This window comes from Haplochromis burtoni, unplaced genomic scaffold, assembly GCF_018398535.1.
Source record: "Haplochromis burtoni strain Fernald_Lab_line unplaced genomic scaffold, NCSU_Asbu1 Contig_63, whole genome shotgun sequence".
Lineage (NCBI taxonomy): Eukaryota > Metazoa > Chordata > Actinopteri > Cichliformes > Cichlidae > Haplochromis > Haplochromis burtoni.
Window position 1 is genome coordinate 1,388,970 of NW_024582424.1, and position 14,467 is coordinate 1,403,436.

A 14,467-nucleotide genomic window follows, 5' to 3' on the forward strand; every position below is an offset into this window, starting at 1 on the left:
CTGAGGGAGTCCGCCACTGGCAGGGGAAGTGGGGGGGGGGGGAAACTTGAGTTGTTGTTGTTGTTGTGTAGGAGGAGGCAAAGGAAGCAGGAAAAAGATGGGATGGGGAAGGAGGCTGGGTGAAGTTAAGAGGAACCAACATGGGGGTAAGCAGCAGCAGAGCTTCACCTCAGGGAGCGTTGGCTGGTGCTCAGAGCCAAAAGCGGGGATTAAATGTTCAGGACACGAGCTTAATCTTAGTGTTAATGTTACGTAAGGCCTAAGGTGTTGCCCCAGCGGGTGTTGACATTGAGAGGTTCAACTCTGCTCAGCGTGCTGTAGGAGGAACACGGAGGAGGTGCAGGCCAGGAGGCAGGGATCATGAAGGTAACGCCTCCTTGTTTGGAGCGATGCCCGGGCTGGGTAGTGTTGAGTACAAAGACTGGGAGGGGATGATGCTGTCAGCCTGTGATTGAGGTACGCTGGCTTGATTGATATCCTTGTCTGGCTGTCTTGTGCCAAGCGCCTTAGTGTTGGCTTGTAATCCTAGTTTGTCTGACAACATCCTTTTTTGTTTTCTTCCACAGGGCAGCTCTTTGTGTGTCTGTCTACGGATGGGTGTGTTTGCACAGAGCAATGCTAAAATGTTTTGGATAGCCTCTTCAGAGCTGCCACAGAGTTATTTTAGATCTTGTTATTATTATGATGGTGCAGTCCGGCTGTTGTCCTAACTGCCAAATGACGCATTTATGTTCGTATCTCAGTTCTTCCATGAGTGGGTGTATTCCAAACCATCATCTCAGGAAGTTTTTTGTCATGCATTTCATTATTGTTGAGACTGTATTGTCTCACTTTTTTCAGTTTTTGTGTGATGGACATTTTTGGCAGGCAATCTTATAAAATCCATAAAAATCAATGCAATGCTGTTTCTTTAATACAATGTAATATACTTACTAAATCCGTGTTTCGCATACATACACTGAGAAGGCCTCAATTATAATGCAGGATTCTAAATTTTGAGTCATGAATAAAGCACAGAGCCTGCATTTCATGCTGCAAACGGAAAAGATAGCTACAGCCTTGCTTGCGCTACAGGCCTTGGTCTGTTATTAAGAGCCACTGCATCCCTGGATGTCTCTATTATGAGTTTTCATTATCAATGTCCTACTCTCTAGCACAAAAAGGTCAAGTGCATAGCAATGTGCTGCATTCACCTGAGGGGTTCAGATCTTTCTTGTGCATGTTACTCAATAAATACATGGATTCAGGTTAGCAGGAGGTAAAAAAAAAAAAAAAAAAAAAAAAGGAAAGGAAGTGCATTACAATGTGCAGGTATGTGTGCAGGAGTGCGCAAAGGAGAGAATATGAGAGAGTGAGGAAAAGAGCAAGGGTGTTTGAGAAAAAGGAGAGAGAGAGAGAATGATAGAGAGAGAGACTGAGACTGACATGTCTTTTGGTGAAGCGGTGTCGTCTTCCACATCAATGTCTGATGCTTGTGCTGCCAGGTGCCGGAAATCTGGTTCAGAAAGGAGAGAAGAGAGAAGAAGGGGAAAGTAGAGAAAAAAAGGCAGGGTAGATGGAGGATTTTTTTATTTTTTTTTTCATGTGACGGCGTTGACAGCTCCCCTGCATTGCACTGAGCTTAAATAATGGGATGCTCATTTGCATAACGAGGGACGTTATCACCTCTACTGTCAAAAGAAAACACAACAACAGTTCTTCTGCTCCTCCCTGAGATAGATTGGGTTGGCCTACTTTAGCACTCTGGAGAGATGCACTGGAGCTCTGGCTTAGCCAAGCTCACACAAGAGCACACAGTTATGCGCACGCACACACACAGATGTACATGCACACGTGTACACACGCACACAGTCGCTCAGTCATGCAAACTTTTCGGAGCGCAACTCTGCTCTTCCGCCCATTCAGTCCGGCGCTTCAGCTGCTGGCCTGCACCTCTGGAACACAGGTACACTCACATTAAACTGTGCACGCGTTTATTGGCTACTCCGATATCTTCCGGACATGCAAGGGTTTTTTTCTCCAAGAAACCATTGTGTATCAAACTGTTATGTTGCCACATTTTACTTATTTTTACAAAGGCTTTGTTTTACCAGAACATGGCAACACTCTTAGGTCCTCGTTTTTTACATCTGTATACTATCCTAGCATATTGCATCTGCCATTTTGGAGATGAGCTGCAGATAGAGTAGAAAAAAGTCGCGGCTGGCAGCTCCACTGTCAATACAGTGCAGTTTCATGGGAAGAAACAAAATGTATTTCTCAGTGTGGAGGTAATGTTACAGTGTTGGTGATTAGAGCGTTTAAGTTAGCGGCACTTCCAAAACACTGTCAAACTCTCTGTGAACGAGGCGAGATCCTGACAGTGCTGTCTCCTCTCATAGTCGGTGCCTAGGAAGAAAAAAAAATGCAAAAACTGATTTGCATGATATCGACAGTGAAAAACACAGCGGTTCTCACAACATTGTTGACAGATTCTTTGTCTTTCTTCACCCTCCCTTGTGGCTGCCACGATGCCACTTTTATTATTTTTTTTTCCCTCTCAGTATTTTGCCATATTTCATTTCATTTAATGCTTATTCTCCCCGACCCCTCCCTTCTGTCTTGCAGGTACAGATGCTGGAATCTTTGAGTTGATTGAAACAAATAGAAAGCAGGAAAAAAAAAGAAGAAAAGACAAAGCAAAGGAAGAGCGGAAACGTGAAGAGAAACGGGAGAGAGAGAAGAGAAGAAGAAAGAGAAGAGAGAAGAAAGCTTGAAGTTCTTTAGAAAGAGGAGAGAAAGAAAGAGACGGGGACGATGGGGAGGAAAAAGATTCAGATCACGCGGATTATGGATGAACGCAACAGACAGGTAAGTCCCGGGGGGATGGGAGGATGGATGAGTATGAGGATGGGGGAGAAAAGGGTGGAGGAGGGAGGAAGGAGAAACACCCTACACCCCATATAGCTCTTAACAATGAAGGTTTCTGGGAGTCTGGGCAATATGCAAGCTGGGAGACAGAGCAGTCCTTGCAGGGAAAGTACAGATATTGCTTTTGGTGGAGGAGTTCCATCGGCTTAGAATAGCAATGTTTGTTTCCCTTCAATCTAACAATCCAGTGTGAGGACACGAGGAGTGTACAGTGTTTCCTAAAATGGATTTTGCTTTAAAACTGTTGGGATTTTTAAAGCACATTCTGCATATCGCAGAGAAGTCTGAGGGGTGCAGCCTACGCTCAACTGAAGCACCCTTCACACACCCAAGCCCTCACACCATGCCACCCTGTTTAGCTCCCTGCCAGTGGAATATTACCGGGCAGAGGGTGGTACCACCAGTGAGGCAGGGTGGAGGAAAATATAAACAAACAACCAAACAGAGGGTTCGGGATGGTCTGAAATGACACACTGGGACGCAAACACTGAAATGCTATTTTTCTCGAGCTAAATCAGTAACAGTGGAAGTGCTGTAGCTTTCCTCTGCCTAGAATAATACACATTAATTTAAAACAAAATGTCAACAACCAATGTTAAGAGTCAAAGAATCCTCTTAACGACAGCTGGCATCACTTGAGACTTGGGATAATAAATTGTGGACACTACTGTCTCAGGCAGGAGACAGAGCTCTCTCACTGCCCTTGAGGCCCACAATCGATCACTTCCTGTGGCATAGCTGACCACTGACACTTTGTCAGCTTCCTGGCAGCCCAATTGGATCCATACGTTGCTAATGTGGCCCCCGGATCACAGGTCAAACACACACACACCAGCACACACATAGTTCTGAACACAATCCGTTTCAATGCTGCTTGAGACTTCTACACCGCGTGACATTCTCAATAGTATTTCTGAGCCATTTCACAATGTGCTTTTATCAAACACAGTCATATGTGGCCGGAGCAAAGGCTCGGTGAATTGATTGGAGTGTGCCGGGGGAGTAATTGAAGTAGATGTTGGCCCTTGTCGTGACTAAGCTCAAGTGTGTTTGCAAGAAACAAGAAGATAATAGGAAATGTGTAAGAAAGTTTGCGTGCTGGACTCGAAGAAGGTCACATCAGAAATGTTGTTTCTCAGAATCACAGATGCAGCATAAAAAGAAAGAGTGTAACCAAGAGTCATGTATAGAGACAGTTTTTGAAAAGTATGGAGGATGTGAGATGGTATATCTTTGTTTGTTATTGAGAGAGCCAGACGGACAGACAGGCAGAGAAACAAAGAAAGAGCAAGGAAGAGGTCACCGAGTTTTAGATGAGGACTAAAACTATCGTGTTTCAGCAGCACCCACACTTCCTCCTTGCTGTTATCTCAGCCCTCCTCTCTTATCCCACCTAAGAATGGGCCCGGGCTCTTCGACTCCTGAGGAAAAGGAGAGAAAGAGGGAGACAGGAAGGACACCTGAGGGAAATCGATGCCTGAGATATCCGGGCTTCACTTACAGGGAGAGGAGAAGGAGGCAGGAGAAGAGACTGAGGAGAGAGAAAGGGTTCATTGGGAAAAGAAAATCAATATATCGCAGGATTTTGTTGTTTTGATCCTTAAAACCATAGAGTGCTCGTTGATATTATGTACTCGTTGTTGCTTTTAAGCGATTTCGATTCCTCCTGATATTGTATCATCGAGTCATGTGGAAAGCACCACATGTTCTGTGGAGCATAATGTCATAAAACCTACAGCCTAAAATAAAAATGACATCACCGTGTTTTGAAGAGGCGGATATCACAAGACAGGGACGGAGACAGACACAGAAACTTAAATTTTCTTTTTTAAAGAAAAAAAACCAGAAGCTCAAGCTTTACATATTTTCACTTCCTTTTTGAGGAAATGTCCCAGAGCCTGAGCCAAATAAACACCAGAGGACTTTTTGCAGTGTTGCTTTTGACCTCACATTCTTCACATACTTTCAGTGTTTTACGTGTTTCTGAAAGCCCTTCTACAGCCTTAGCAGGTTACGATCTTGTTTGAATATTGTTATAAAATAAAATATATTGTTATTTTCCATAATATTCATTTCCAAAAGTTTTGGGAGTTGCATAAAAAACAAAACAGGATATGGCGCAATTCCTGCATTGTCGTTCAATACAATATATAGAGCGACTGTAACATTTCCTTGGTTATGACACTCTTTCTAACGCAGCCCTCTTTGGAGTGGCACCACTCTGTGTAGCTGTCAACGCTACCTTTCCACCTACAGGGCTTTAGTGCCTCCTCACCCCTGCCCTCCATGCAGCTGCACCATCATATTGGGCACAGGGCCTGGCTCTCTCTGGGCGGCCACTTTGGGCTGCCACCTCCAGGCCCCGAAACACTTCCCAAGAGCAGTGGCAGAGGGGCCAGGCCTCCCTGGCATTGACTGGCTGCCCGAAGTGCTGGACAGTGGGCAGCAGTGTGTGAGCCCTGGCTCCAAGCCGCCCGACCACTCAGACCCTCTCCTAGCCTCGGGCACATGAAAGAGCCCCCTGTGTCATAAACTCATGGGCTGTTCACAAAGAGCAGACTCTTGAGCCAGCTTGCAAACGCGCACAGATGGACAGGCGCACACAAGTTAAACGTACAGGTGTGCGCACGCGCCCGCACGCGTCGACACCATGGGCGTAGACCGATCGTAGCACACACCTTAGACGGTTCATTTGGAGCCTTTGTTAACGCAGCAGTGACAAACGCATATGTGTATGCACATGTAAACATCTAAAAACACATCTATCTCTCTGGAGCCCGTGTTGTGCATCGACTAATTTGCTGCAATTGGCTCTAATTAGTGTTACCTCTCCAGCCAGTCTGCTCAGTGGGCTTAATTTAGGATGACTTGTTTGTGTGAATCATTGTGTTTGTGTGTGTGCGTCTTTGTGTCGGACATATGGGTTTCATGGGGGAAGGGACCTGAGGCCAAAGGTTAAACATGTATCAGGTCATCAGTGACAGGAAGTAAAACATGAGGATCTCCCAACTCCCCCAAACAACAGCCATACCAGCACACACTCGGCCAAAAGAAGCTTTAAAAATGCTGTGACTTTGTTTTTTGGTGTGTTTTTAAAAAAAAATTTCTCTCTGGTGAAGAGAGCCACGTTAACTGCACCGCTGTCGCTGTAGTAAGAGGGTCTTTTTGTTTCTACGACAAAGCGTTCTTCCCTCCAATCAACAGTACCAGGGTGAGAAAATGTGCGAGTGACATTAACAGCAGGAAAATAATGAGGCCCACAGGGTAGCTCCTCACCCCTGCACCCCTCCTCTAATTCCCTGTTTCCCACCTTCTACCATCTCGTTCATTTACCACACCGAGTGGCACTCCTTTCTATCGTATGTTCAGCTAACCTGTGGGCTCGCTAAGCTCTCACCTTCACTTTGTTTCCCCCATTTTTTCCCGCTCATTTTTTTTTTGTCTCATCCGCCAGTTCGTCACTTCACTCTATCCACTCTCCCCACTACAAAGCATCAATGTTATAGCTTTCGATAGTTCCTTTCCTTTGTGTGCTCTGGAATTCATCCCTTTTTGATCTATTAAAAGAAATCTGTGTATTAATGAAAGCATATTTTGCTGGATAAGTAAAAAAAATTAAAAATAGCGGGCATACCATAAAAAGTTTGTTGCTAATGACACCAGCCTTTTTATTTGGCCTTGGTTTTATTCACTTTTTTTTTTCATCTATAACTTTCAGATGAGCTCATAATCTGCAGATCATTTGCACTCTCACCAAAATGTTCTCATGTATTAATAAAAATAAAAAATAAAAAATGGGGTAATGTGGTTTTCTTCCGAACTGATTACCGGAACAATCAGACACACATGTAGATAAAGTGAAATGAGTTTAAACCAATTAGTTCCCTGTTTTTACTTATTTTCCTATTGCGAAAATCTGCTAAAAGTAAAAATAGCATCCCTTGCATAAAGTATACAGCCTCGGCCTCAGTGCCACACTGACAGTTTATACCCTTCAAATGGATGACAGCAAAGTTATTTTTGTCTTTCTGACCACTAACTTGGGCCTTGCAAATGTGACATCCCCTTTTTTTAGTCAGCGGGTATATCCTTTTCCAGTTGCGGTTTTTCAGCATAAAGAAGAACATGCTGAGATGTAATTACTTGCTCGGCTAAGAAAAACAATCTAAACTGGCGTGGACTTGAAGACATCTATGGTTGTACCTGCCATTATTAAGCTATCACCATTAACTTTCACGCGTAATTTTTTAACTAACGTGGGATTAAGATACAAAACGTTTGGACCACACTCTCTCCCGCTCTTCGGTGTACAGTGCACCCTGTGATAGGATGACGAGTGGGGTTTTTGAGGAGAGAGAAGAGCACGGCATATATTAGAGGTGGGACAAAGCCTCTTTTGTCGTAATGCCTGTCTTAACAGCGTCTTGGCTGTGAGGCAAAGTTCAAGCCAAGGTCTTCGGCTCCTCTTATTCCTTTTGCGTAAGCTCGTGTCTTCCTGCTCGGCCCCTGACAATGGGATAAGTGTTTGTTTCAAGTCAAATCTCGCTGCTCCATAGGTGACTGACATCTATGTGTGTGTGTGTGCATGTGTGTGTCTTCACATGGCCATGTTTGGTTTGCTAACCAGCAGTTTTTTGGTGCCTGTCTCCCCACTCCTCCTCTTCCTTCGCCTCCTCCTCCCCCAGGGAAGCAGGCAGGAGGTGGGAAGCAGAAGCGAAGCCATTGTGAAGGGGAAGCCACTGGCCTCTTCCTGTTATGAGAGGAAATGCATACAAATGTGCTTCCTGTGCGTCCGCCCCCTCTTTTCTCCTCCGTCTTTCCCCTCGTCTTTCTCTCACCCATGTGGCAGAGATTCAGCCTCTCTCCCCTCCTTTCTCTGTGTCCCTCTGCTTTTCCTGGGTGTTTCTCTCCATGTGAGCCAGATCAAATGCAGCAAGCGGAGAAGAAATTATTAAATTTTTATACATTTGTTTGAATTACTTTTTTTTTTTGTTTTTTTTTTCACCAGTCATTTTCTGGTGATAGCACACCAACTCACAAGCTGACAGAAAAAAAAGAAAGAAAAACAAAAACAAATTAACTCAAATTTGTTCAATAAAAATTTACAAAAGAGAGACTTTAACAGGGCAGCTAATGGTAACGCAGCTGAGTGGTTGCTGGGTTGTCTGTTTGTGTGTGTGCATTAGTCTAAAGCTCTCCTGGGATGGGTTTGTGGAGGAGGATAGGGGTGAGTGAATAAGATGTGTGTTGCAGCGAGTGTACAGTTTACGAATAGTTTAGTTCATGTAAATAAATGCCCAGAGTAGTACTTAATAATTGTTTGTAGATGCTGTGGAAGTGTGGGGATGATTTCGTGTCCTTCACAGGGTCTTTTGAAGGTAGTCGTTGCCGAGATCTCTTCTATAACTGAGTAATCTCTTAGGAGCTTAAGCTTGTTGAAGTAACATTTGGACTTTCTGATACTTGCGAGGTTCCCCTGCACATGCATTCATTCAACCTTTGCAAGGTTCAGGCCAAACTTCCTAATTCTGTCTTTTTCTTTTTTTTTAATTGAAGAACGAAAATCAGAAAGCATCACGTTGAGACATCACTGAGATTTGAGTTCTGATAAACTCGTTTTTTGCATATTTTATGGGAAGAATTTATGTGTCAGGGTTAGAATTTGAATATGGTTAGACTAGCATGCCAAGACATCTGTAAAGTAATGTGTCCCATTCCAATTGGTTTAGGTCTTTACCTTCAACGATGACCAAAAATAGTCAACGCATTTTTCCTGCGTATTTGTATGTGTGCTTTTATGTGTGTGAAGATAGGTTTCACACTCTCGTTACCAATATACTGTGAAAAGACACAGTTGGGTTCACACTCACACACTCGCACTGTTCCCTTTTACCAGCATGCACGGCACTGTAATGTCATTCTCTCTGTTATTAACATAGTGATGTGACTAACAGCACCCACTGACCAAGGAAACAAAGATTACACCCACACTGACATATGGGTGGTTTACAAAATGTTTTGTGTTTTAACAACAAAGACAGAGGACTCATTGAGTAAAAGAAATGTATCAGATTTCAGATCCATCCATTTGCATGTATAGCAAATGTAAATGTTTATGATTGTTTTTTAAAGTGATGATTTGTTCAGTCCATACAAACTTAGAAATAGTAACACAAGGTAAGGTACATTAGTGTTTGGGTTACAAATTAAGCTTATTGTCCTGATCTTTGGTTACGAATATAGCATCTAAGTGTTTAAATATTGCAAAACTTCATCTTTTATCAAGTTTCTTCAAAAGACTGTAAACCAATGACACCTCACATGGATTTAGTTTTAAGTACTTGGAAAACAGGTTCATAGTACCTGTTAACCGCTTCTGTTTGGGCCTAGTGAGATGTTTTAAGCCTGCACAGGAAAGACTGGAGGTGACATAAGCAAATTGGACGTTGATAGGCTAAAAGTATTGCAAGATGACATCATATCATGCCAGGAAGTCACAACAGAGTTATCTTGAAAAGTCAACTATTGAGCTTCAAAACCTGCATTGATACGGTGCAAATCAGCATATCCTCCATGCCTTGTAAGACCTTTGCGGACTTTAAGCATTCACTCTGTTTACTTGCGTGCATTTGTCTTATATTCGTGGATGTATGCACACAGCGTAGTAGTATGTGTTTTAGAGGTAGCATGTTGTACGTGTCAGGTTGAGATAAGGCGCGGGGGGGTGTGATGTGATATTTATGTAGGTGTTATAGTTTGGTCAGTTAAAACTTTTCATAATCGCACCCATTCTCTTCCCTGTGGTGCTGTTGAAGCCAGACTATGTGTAAATTATAATATGTGCGAAATGCTTCTGCACGCAGTTCCTCATTTAAAGCATGAGGCTAAAGACAACTTTGATTGAATTCCGCTCTTTGTTTTCTGCATTTTGAGCTGAGAAGCCGAGAATGCGTGTCTCTGAAAAGTACATTGAAGCATTTGTATGAGTGCGGTGAAGCTCGCGGCAGTCCTCACCTTTGAGACCGGCTGATCTGGACCTCTGAGACCCACACCCCTTCCAACTGTGCGTCCCATGTGCACTTTTTTTTTTTTTTTTTGAAACATTAATGGCCCCAGCAGAGTGAGTGACTGAGTGAGTGGCTGATAACAGAGCTTGGCCGCCAGCTAGCTGTGTCCTGCGTCTGCCCCCGGTGCCCCATGCATCACAACACCAAGGGAAGACAACACTCTGCTTGTCCTGTCCCTGAAAAGCACGCCTTGACCTTATGTTCTGCAGTCCTGTCATCTTATTTACCTGCACAACTTGTACTTCAGCCTCACTCTTGTAGGGCTTGCAGACCCTCTTTTGGGGTGCTCACTTTTCAGTTGTGAATAAAGAGCGCAGAGTGATTTGAATATGACAATTAATCCTATTGTCACAAGATGCCATTTGATCTTAGACTATAAAAGTGAGGCTTGTGTTTTTTTGTCACTTTTCAGCATGCCTGTATAAATGTCAGCATGGTATTTAGAGCCCAGGGGAGCGTTTTTCTACACATTTCGTCAGTGAGTCACACGTGTGTGTACCGAGGTATAGAACCTGACACAGTGCTTTGTAAGGAGGTAGCACGCCGCATGTCCGTGTCTTTGGTTTCAGCCTCTGTTGTCTGACGAGATAGTTTGGCATGAGGCGGTGACATCAGTGGAAAACTTTAAGATGGGGTGGGGTGGGGTAATGGGGTGGCAGCGACAGGGTCCAGGATAAGACGGTCCAGTCCTGGTAGAAAGGCAGAGCAAGAGAAAGTCAGGGTGGAGGTTAGGGATGGTTTGATGTTCCGTTCCCCTGGTGCATCCTGGGAGATATTGTTTCAAGAAATTCAAAACTATCTATCAATATCTATTCAAGCCTATCTCCTCTTTCAGTTGTAAAAAGAAAATGTGAAGGGCAAGGCATGATAGGTAAATGCCAAAAAAATATATTCAGGATCTATCACAAGCAAGGCTTTCTTTATAAGGGCCTTATAACTGTATTCGGAGCTTGTATTTGTTCTGCATTCATCTGGTATCTTTGGCCCACTTAAGTGCTAGAGTAGAATGGGCAAAAATGCAGTTAATCAACAAACTGAGATTGTTAGTTACCAGCTGGGCATAGTTCTGGCAGAATTTCCTCTTTATTAAAAAAAAACAAAAAAAACTTTGTCAATACAAGTCTCCAATGTAAATAATACACACAGTCACAGAGGAACACAAGAGACAGTTCTATTAAAAAAAAGGGGAGGAAAGAAACATGATGCTGTGTTAAGAGAGGCAAGCTGGCAGTGGAGCATTTTCTCTTTTTTTCCCATTCAACTAAAGAGTGCGCACACATGGCTTGGAAAAGAAACCAGGTGCAGCTCACTGGCATTAACTCACTTTCACTGTTCTAGTTTTGATTCAAACAATAGAGGAATAAGGCTGTTCTATTTTGACAGTGTTGGTCCTTGTGTGCCTGTATTACTAAAGGTACTTGTCTTGGGCTTCACACACATACACACACAGATATATATATATATATGAAGGAACAGTAAGAGAGAGGGGAAAGAGACACTTTTTGTGGTTCAAGTTAAGCGCGTTATCACGATCTGTGCGCTGACTAAGTGCTTTAAGTATGGTCGAGGAAGCTATCTGTTATTTATATCACTGCTTGTTATTTGCTATGAGACTCGGTTAATTGGGCAAGACAATAACCGAGCTAGTGTTAATGTCGCTACATGGAAAACGGTTAATCTCAGCTCATTTTTAGATGAAAATAGTGTGTGTTTCTTTTGTGCAGAAGCACACATTCGGACCATCTGAAAAAAAGACAATTTAACTTGACATATGTTCCAGGATGAGACTCTGTGTGCTTTGATGTACAAGCAATAACTGACCTTCTTTACCGTTATCTGACTGAGACAGAGTATTTTCAGTTCCTTAAATGCAAGCCCAGCTTCTTTTTTTCCTTTTTCCTGGTATAGTGGATAGACTGTTACAGTCAGTGGGTGTTAAACTATTAGCAGACTTCACTTTCCTTTAATGCCATTTCCCTGAAAACTCAAAATTTTTAAAGAGGAAAGTTGCGGTGTCAAATTCCTATTTATTCTCTCATTGCAAGCGAAGCGGTTCAGGGTGGGGGATTTTTTTTTTTTTGTCATAATCAAATTCTTATAACAAGTCAGATAAGACAGCCTAGTTTGATTGTAAGTGTGCCACAAAAGTAAACTAAACACAAATCCCTCTTCTCCCTTCTTCTCTCCTTTCACTCAGGTGACATTTACAAAGAGAAAGTTTGGCCTGATGAAGAAGGCGTATGAGCTGAGCGTGCTGTGTGACTGTGAGATTGCCCTGATCATCTTCAACAGCACCAACAAGCTGTTCCAGTATGCCAGCACAGACATGGACAAGGTCCTGCTTAAATACACTGAGTACAATGAGCCCCATGAGAGCAGGACCAACTCTGATATTGTGGAGGTAAGCTACAAGAAAACACAGACGGCACACACACCCGTGCATGCGCACAGCCACACAGGAGCACACGCTCGGGCGCAGACATGGACGCTCATGCAAACGCACAAGCAGACAGATGGTTACAGCATTTGTGACTCATTCAGCAACCCTTACTTCTCTCTTTTAGTCTTCACACCTAACATAGTGTACAAAATAATTGCTCCCATAGTTTGTCACTTTTCCCCAAGGGTTCAGTACCACTATCAATCACTGTTAGAAAAACTTATTTTAAGACTCACAATAAGTCATTAATTTCAAGACAGTATGTTTATTCAAATTGCCTTCTTGTGTCGCCTGCACTTTGCAGCATAAAAGAAGTAGCCTATCATTGATCTGGGCCTTTTAGACTGTCACCTGTGGTGTGTAATCACCACGCTGTGCCCTTGGTGTCTTGTCACCATTGATGTGCCTGTGAGAGGAGGATGTTGATCGGACTTGCTTTGGACACATGTCGCTAGAGTGGCTCAAGGCGATGTTAAACAGCGCTGTCAGCCACGCCACTAGGCAGGTAGATAAAGCAGGAAATGACGCTAGCACCCTCCTGAATCCTTAAGCTTTCAACGTGAACCTGTTATGCAACAGTCACTCTGGAGCTCTGACCTCGTGGGCCACACACAAACATGAATGCAGTCATGTGAAGTTTATCCCTTTCCCCTGCTCTCTCTCTTAATTACGCTCACACTGTGCTTTGCAAATGTAAGTGTGCCTGCCCCACAAAGCAATCCTGAATGGATATTACATATATGTATATATATGAACATTAGAATCCCTGCTCTTTGTCTTTATTGTTACACAGAATCCTTAAATATATAAATCCAGATTTAATTAGACTCATTTTACTACAACATTTGCTAATTCCATACATTTGCCTGCTAACCAGAATTAAAATCCTCTTTATGTTTGATGTTTCCAATTCTACCCACCGACCAACACAATAGCACAAGTAGAATAATATGTATCCCATTTTAATTTTAGAGCAATCTATTGTGACAGTAAATACTACATAAATACTGTTTAGGACTTTGAGGTTAAGAAACGAGTCTGTGTCCATATATAATCCCCTATTTTTAAATCAATTGTTATTGTAGAATACAACTGATTCACAACATATTTTGCTTGCAAATGATAGGTCACCTGGTTATGTTCATGGAAGATACACAAAATAAATAAATAAAAACATTAACATTATGAAGCGGTTGGCCACTCTAACACAGGACAGAACAGTATGAGACTTTTTCCATATGGCTGTTACTGGGCTTCATGCCCATCTAACATCAACTGGTGTTCACATGTACATGTACATATTGCCCACGTTTTCTACATGTCATGTTTGGAGTTAGCCAAAATAAATTATGTGGTAAGAAATGCTGTACTACTGTTGTACATTAAGTGCATTAGGCATTAGCTAATGATGATCTTTGTCAAACACTGTGTGTAACCACAGCTTATTTTTTAATGTTACTAGAAATACTTATCAATTGCCGGAGTTTCATACTCCTTAATTGTATGCCTTTAGTAATTTTTGCATACTTTTATCACCAGTTTGCCTCTCAGCACAGGTGTCCTTTGCTCACCAAGTCTTTCACTCACTCTGTAGTCAGTTTATTATCCTTCCCCAGCTGAACCCATGAAGAGAGTGATGTATAACTAGTGCTTGTGACAAGAGCTCCCTGCTTTGAAGCTCTTTCTCTAACTGTCTCCATTAGAGAGCAGAGGATAGCTAACGTGTAAACAGCCATGTCAGGGGGAGATGGTAAAGAGCCTGGTGGGGGGAGAGTGCTATAAAGCACTACATATAATGTGATCCCTGGAGAACGGAAGCTCTGCCATCTCTGAGAGACTCACAGCGGGAGAAATCGACCTGAAGAGGCCTTTAGCCTGAGCTGCGGTGTGCTAAAGGGATTGGCCACAGGGTTGACACTAGCACGTTTAGCGTGGGTGGGAGGGAGGGAGGGGGGGTGTGGGTGATGGGGGGGTACAGAGAGGGAGGGGGAACAAAGGGGAACAGCATGGTCAGATCTTTTCCTACAAGCCATGTGTGCCGACGTCAAAG

The 14,467-nt window shown here is 43.1% G+C and overlaps 1 protein-coding gene across 20 annotated transcripts in view; it reads left to right on the plus strand.

Moving 5' to 3' along the window:
• The window catches only part of mef2cb (myocyte enhancer factor 2cb), a 111,576-nt gene that overhangs the window by 28,704 nt on the left and 68,405 nt on the right, over window positions 1-14,467 (plus strand). For all 20 annotated transcript variants that reach the window (XM_042221230.1, XM_042221229.1, XM_042221234.1 and 17 more), the window contains 2 exons: window positions 2,608-2,850; window positions 12,175-12,378. In XM_042221230.1, coding sequence (XP_042077164.1) covers window positions 2,797-2,850; window positions 12,175-12,378 — 258 coding nt within the window. In that variant the 5' untranslated portion in view covers window positions 2,608-2,796. The remainder of the gene's footprint in view (window positions 1-2,607; window positions 2,851-12,174; window positions 12,379-14,467) is intronic.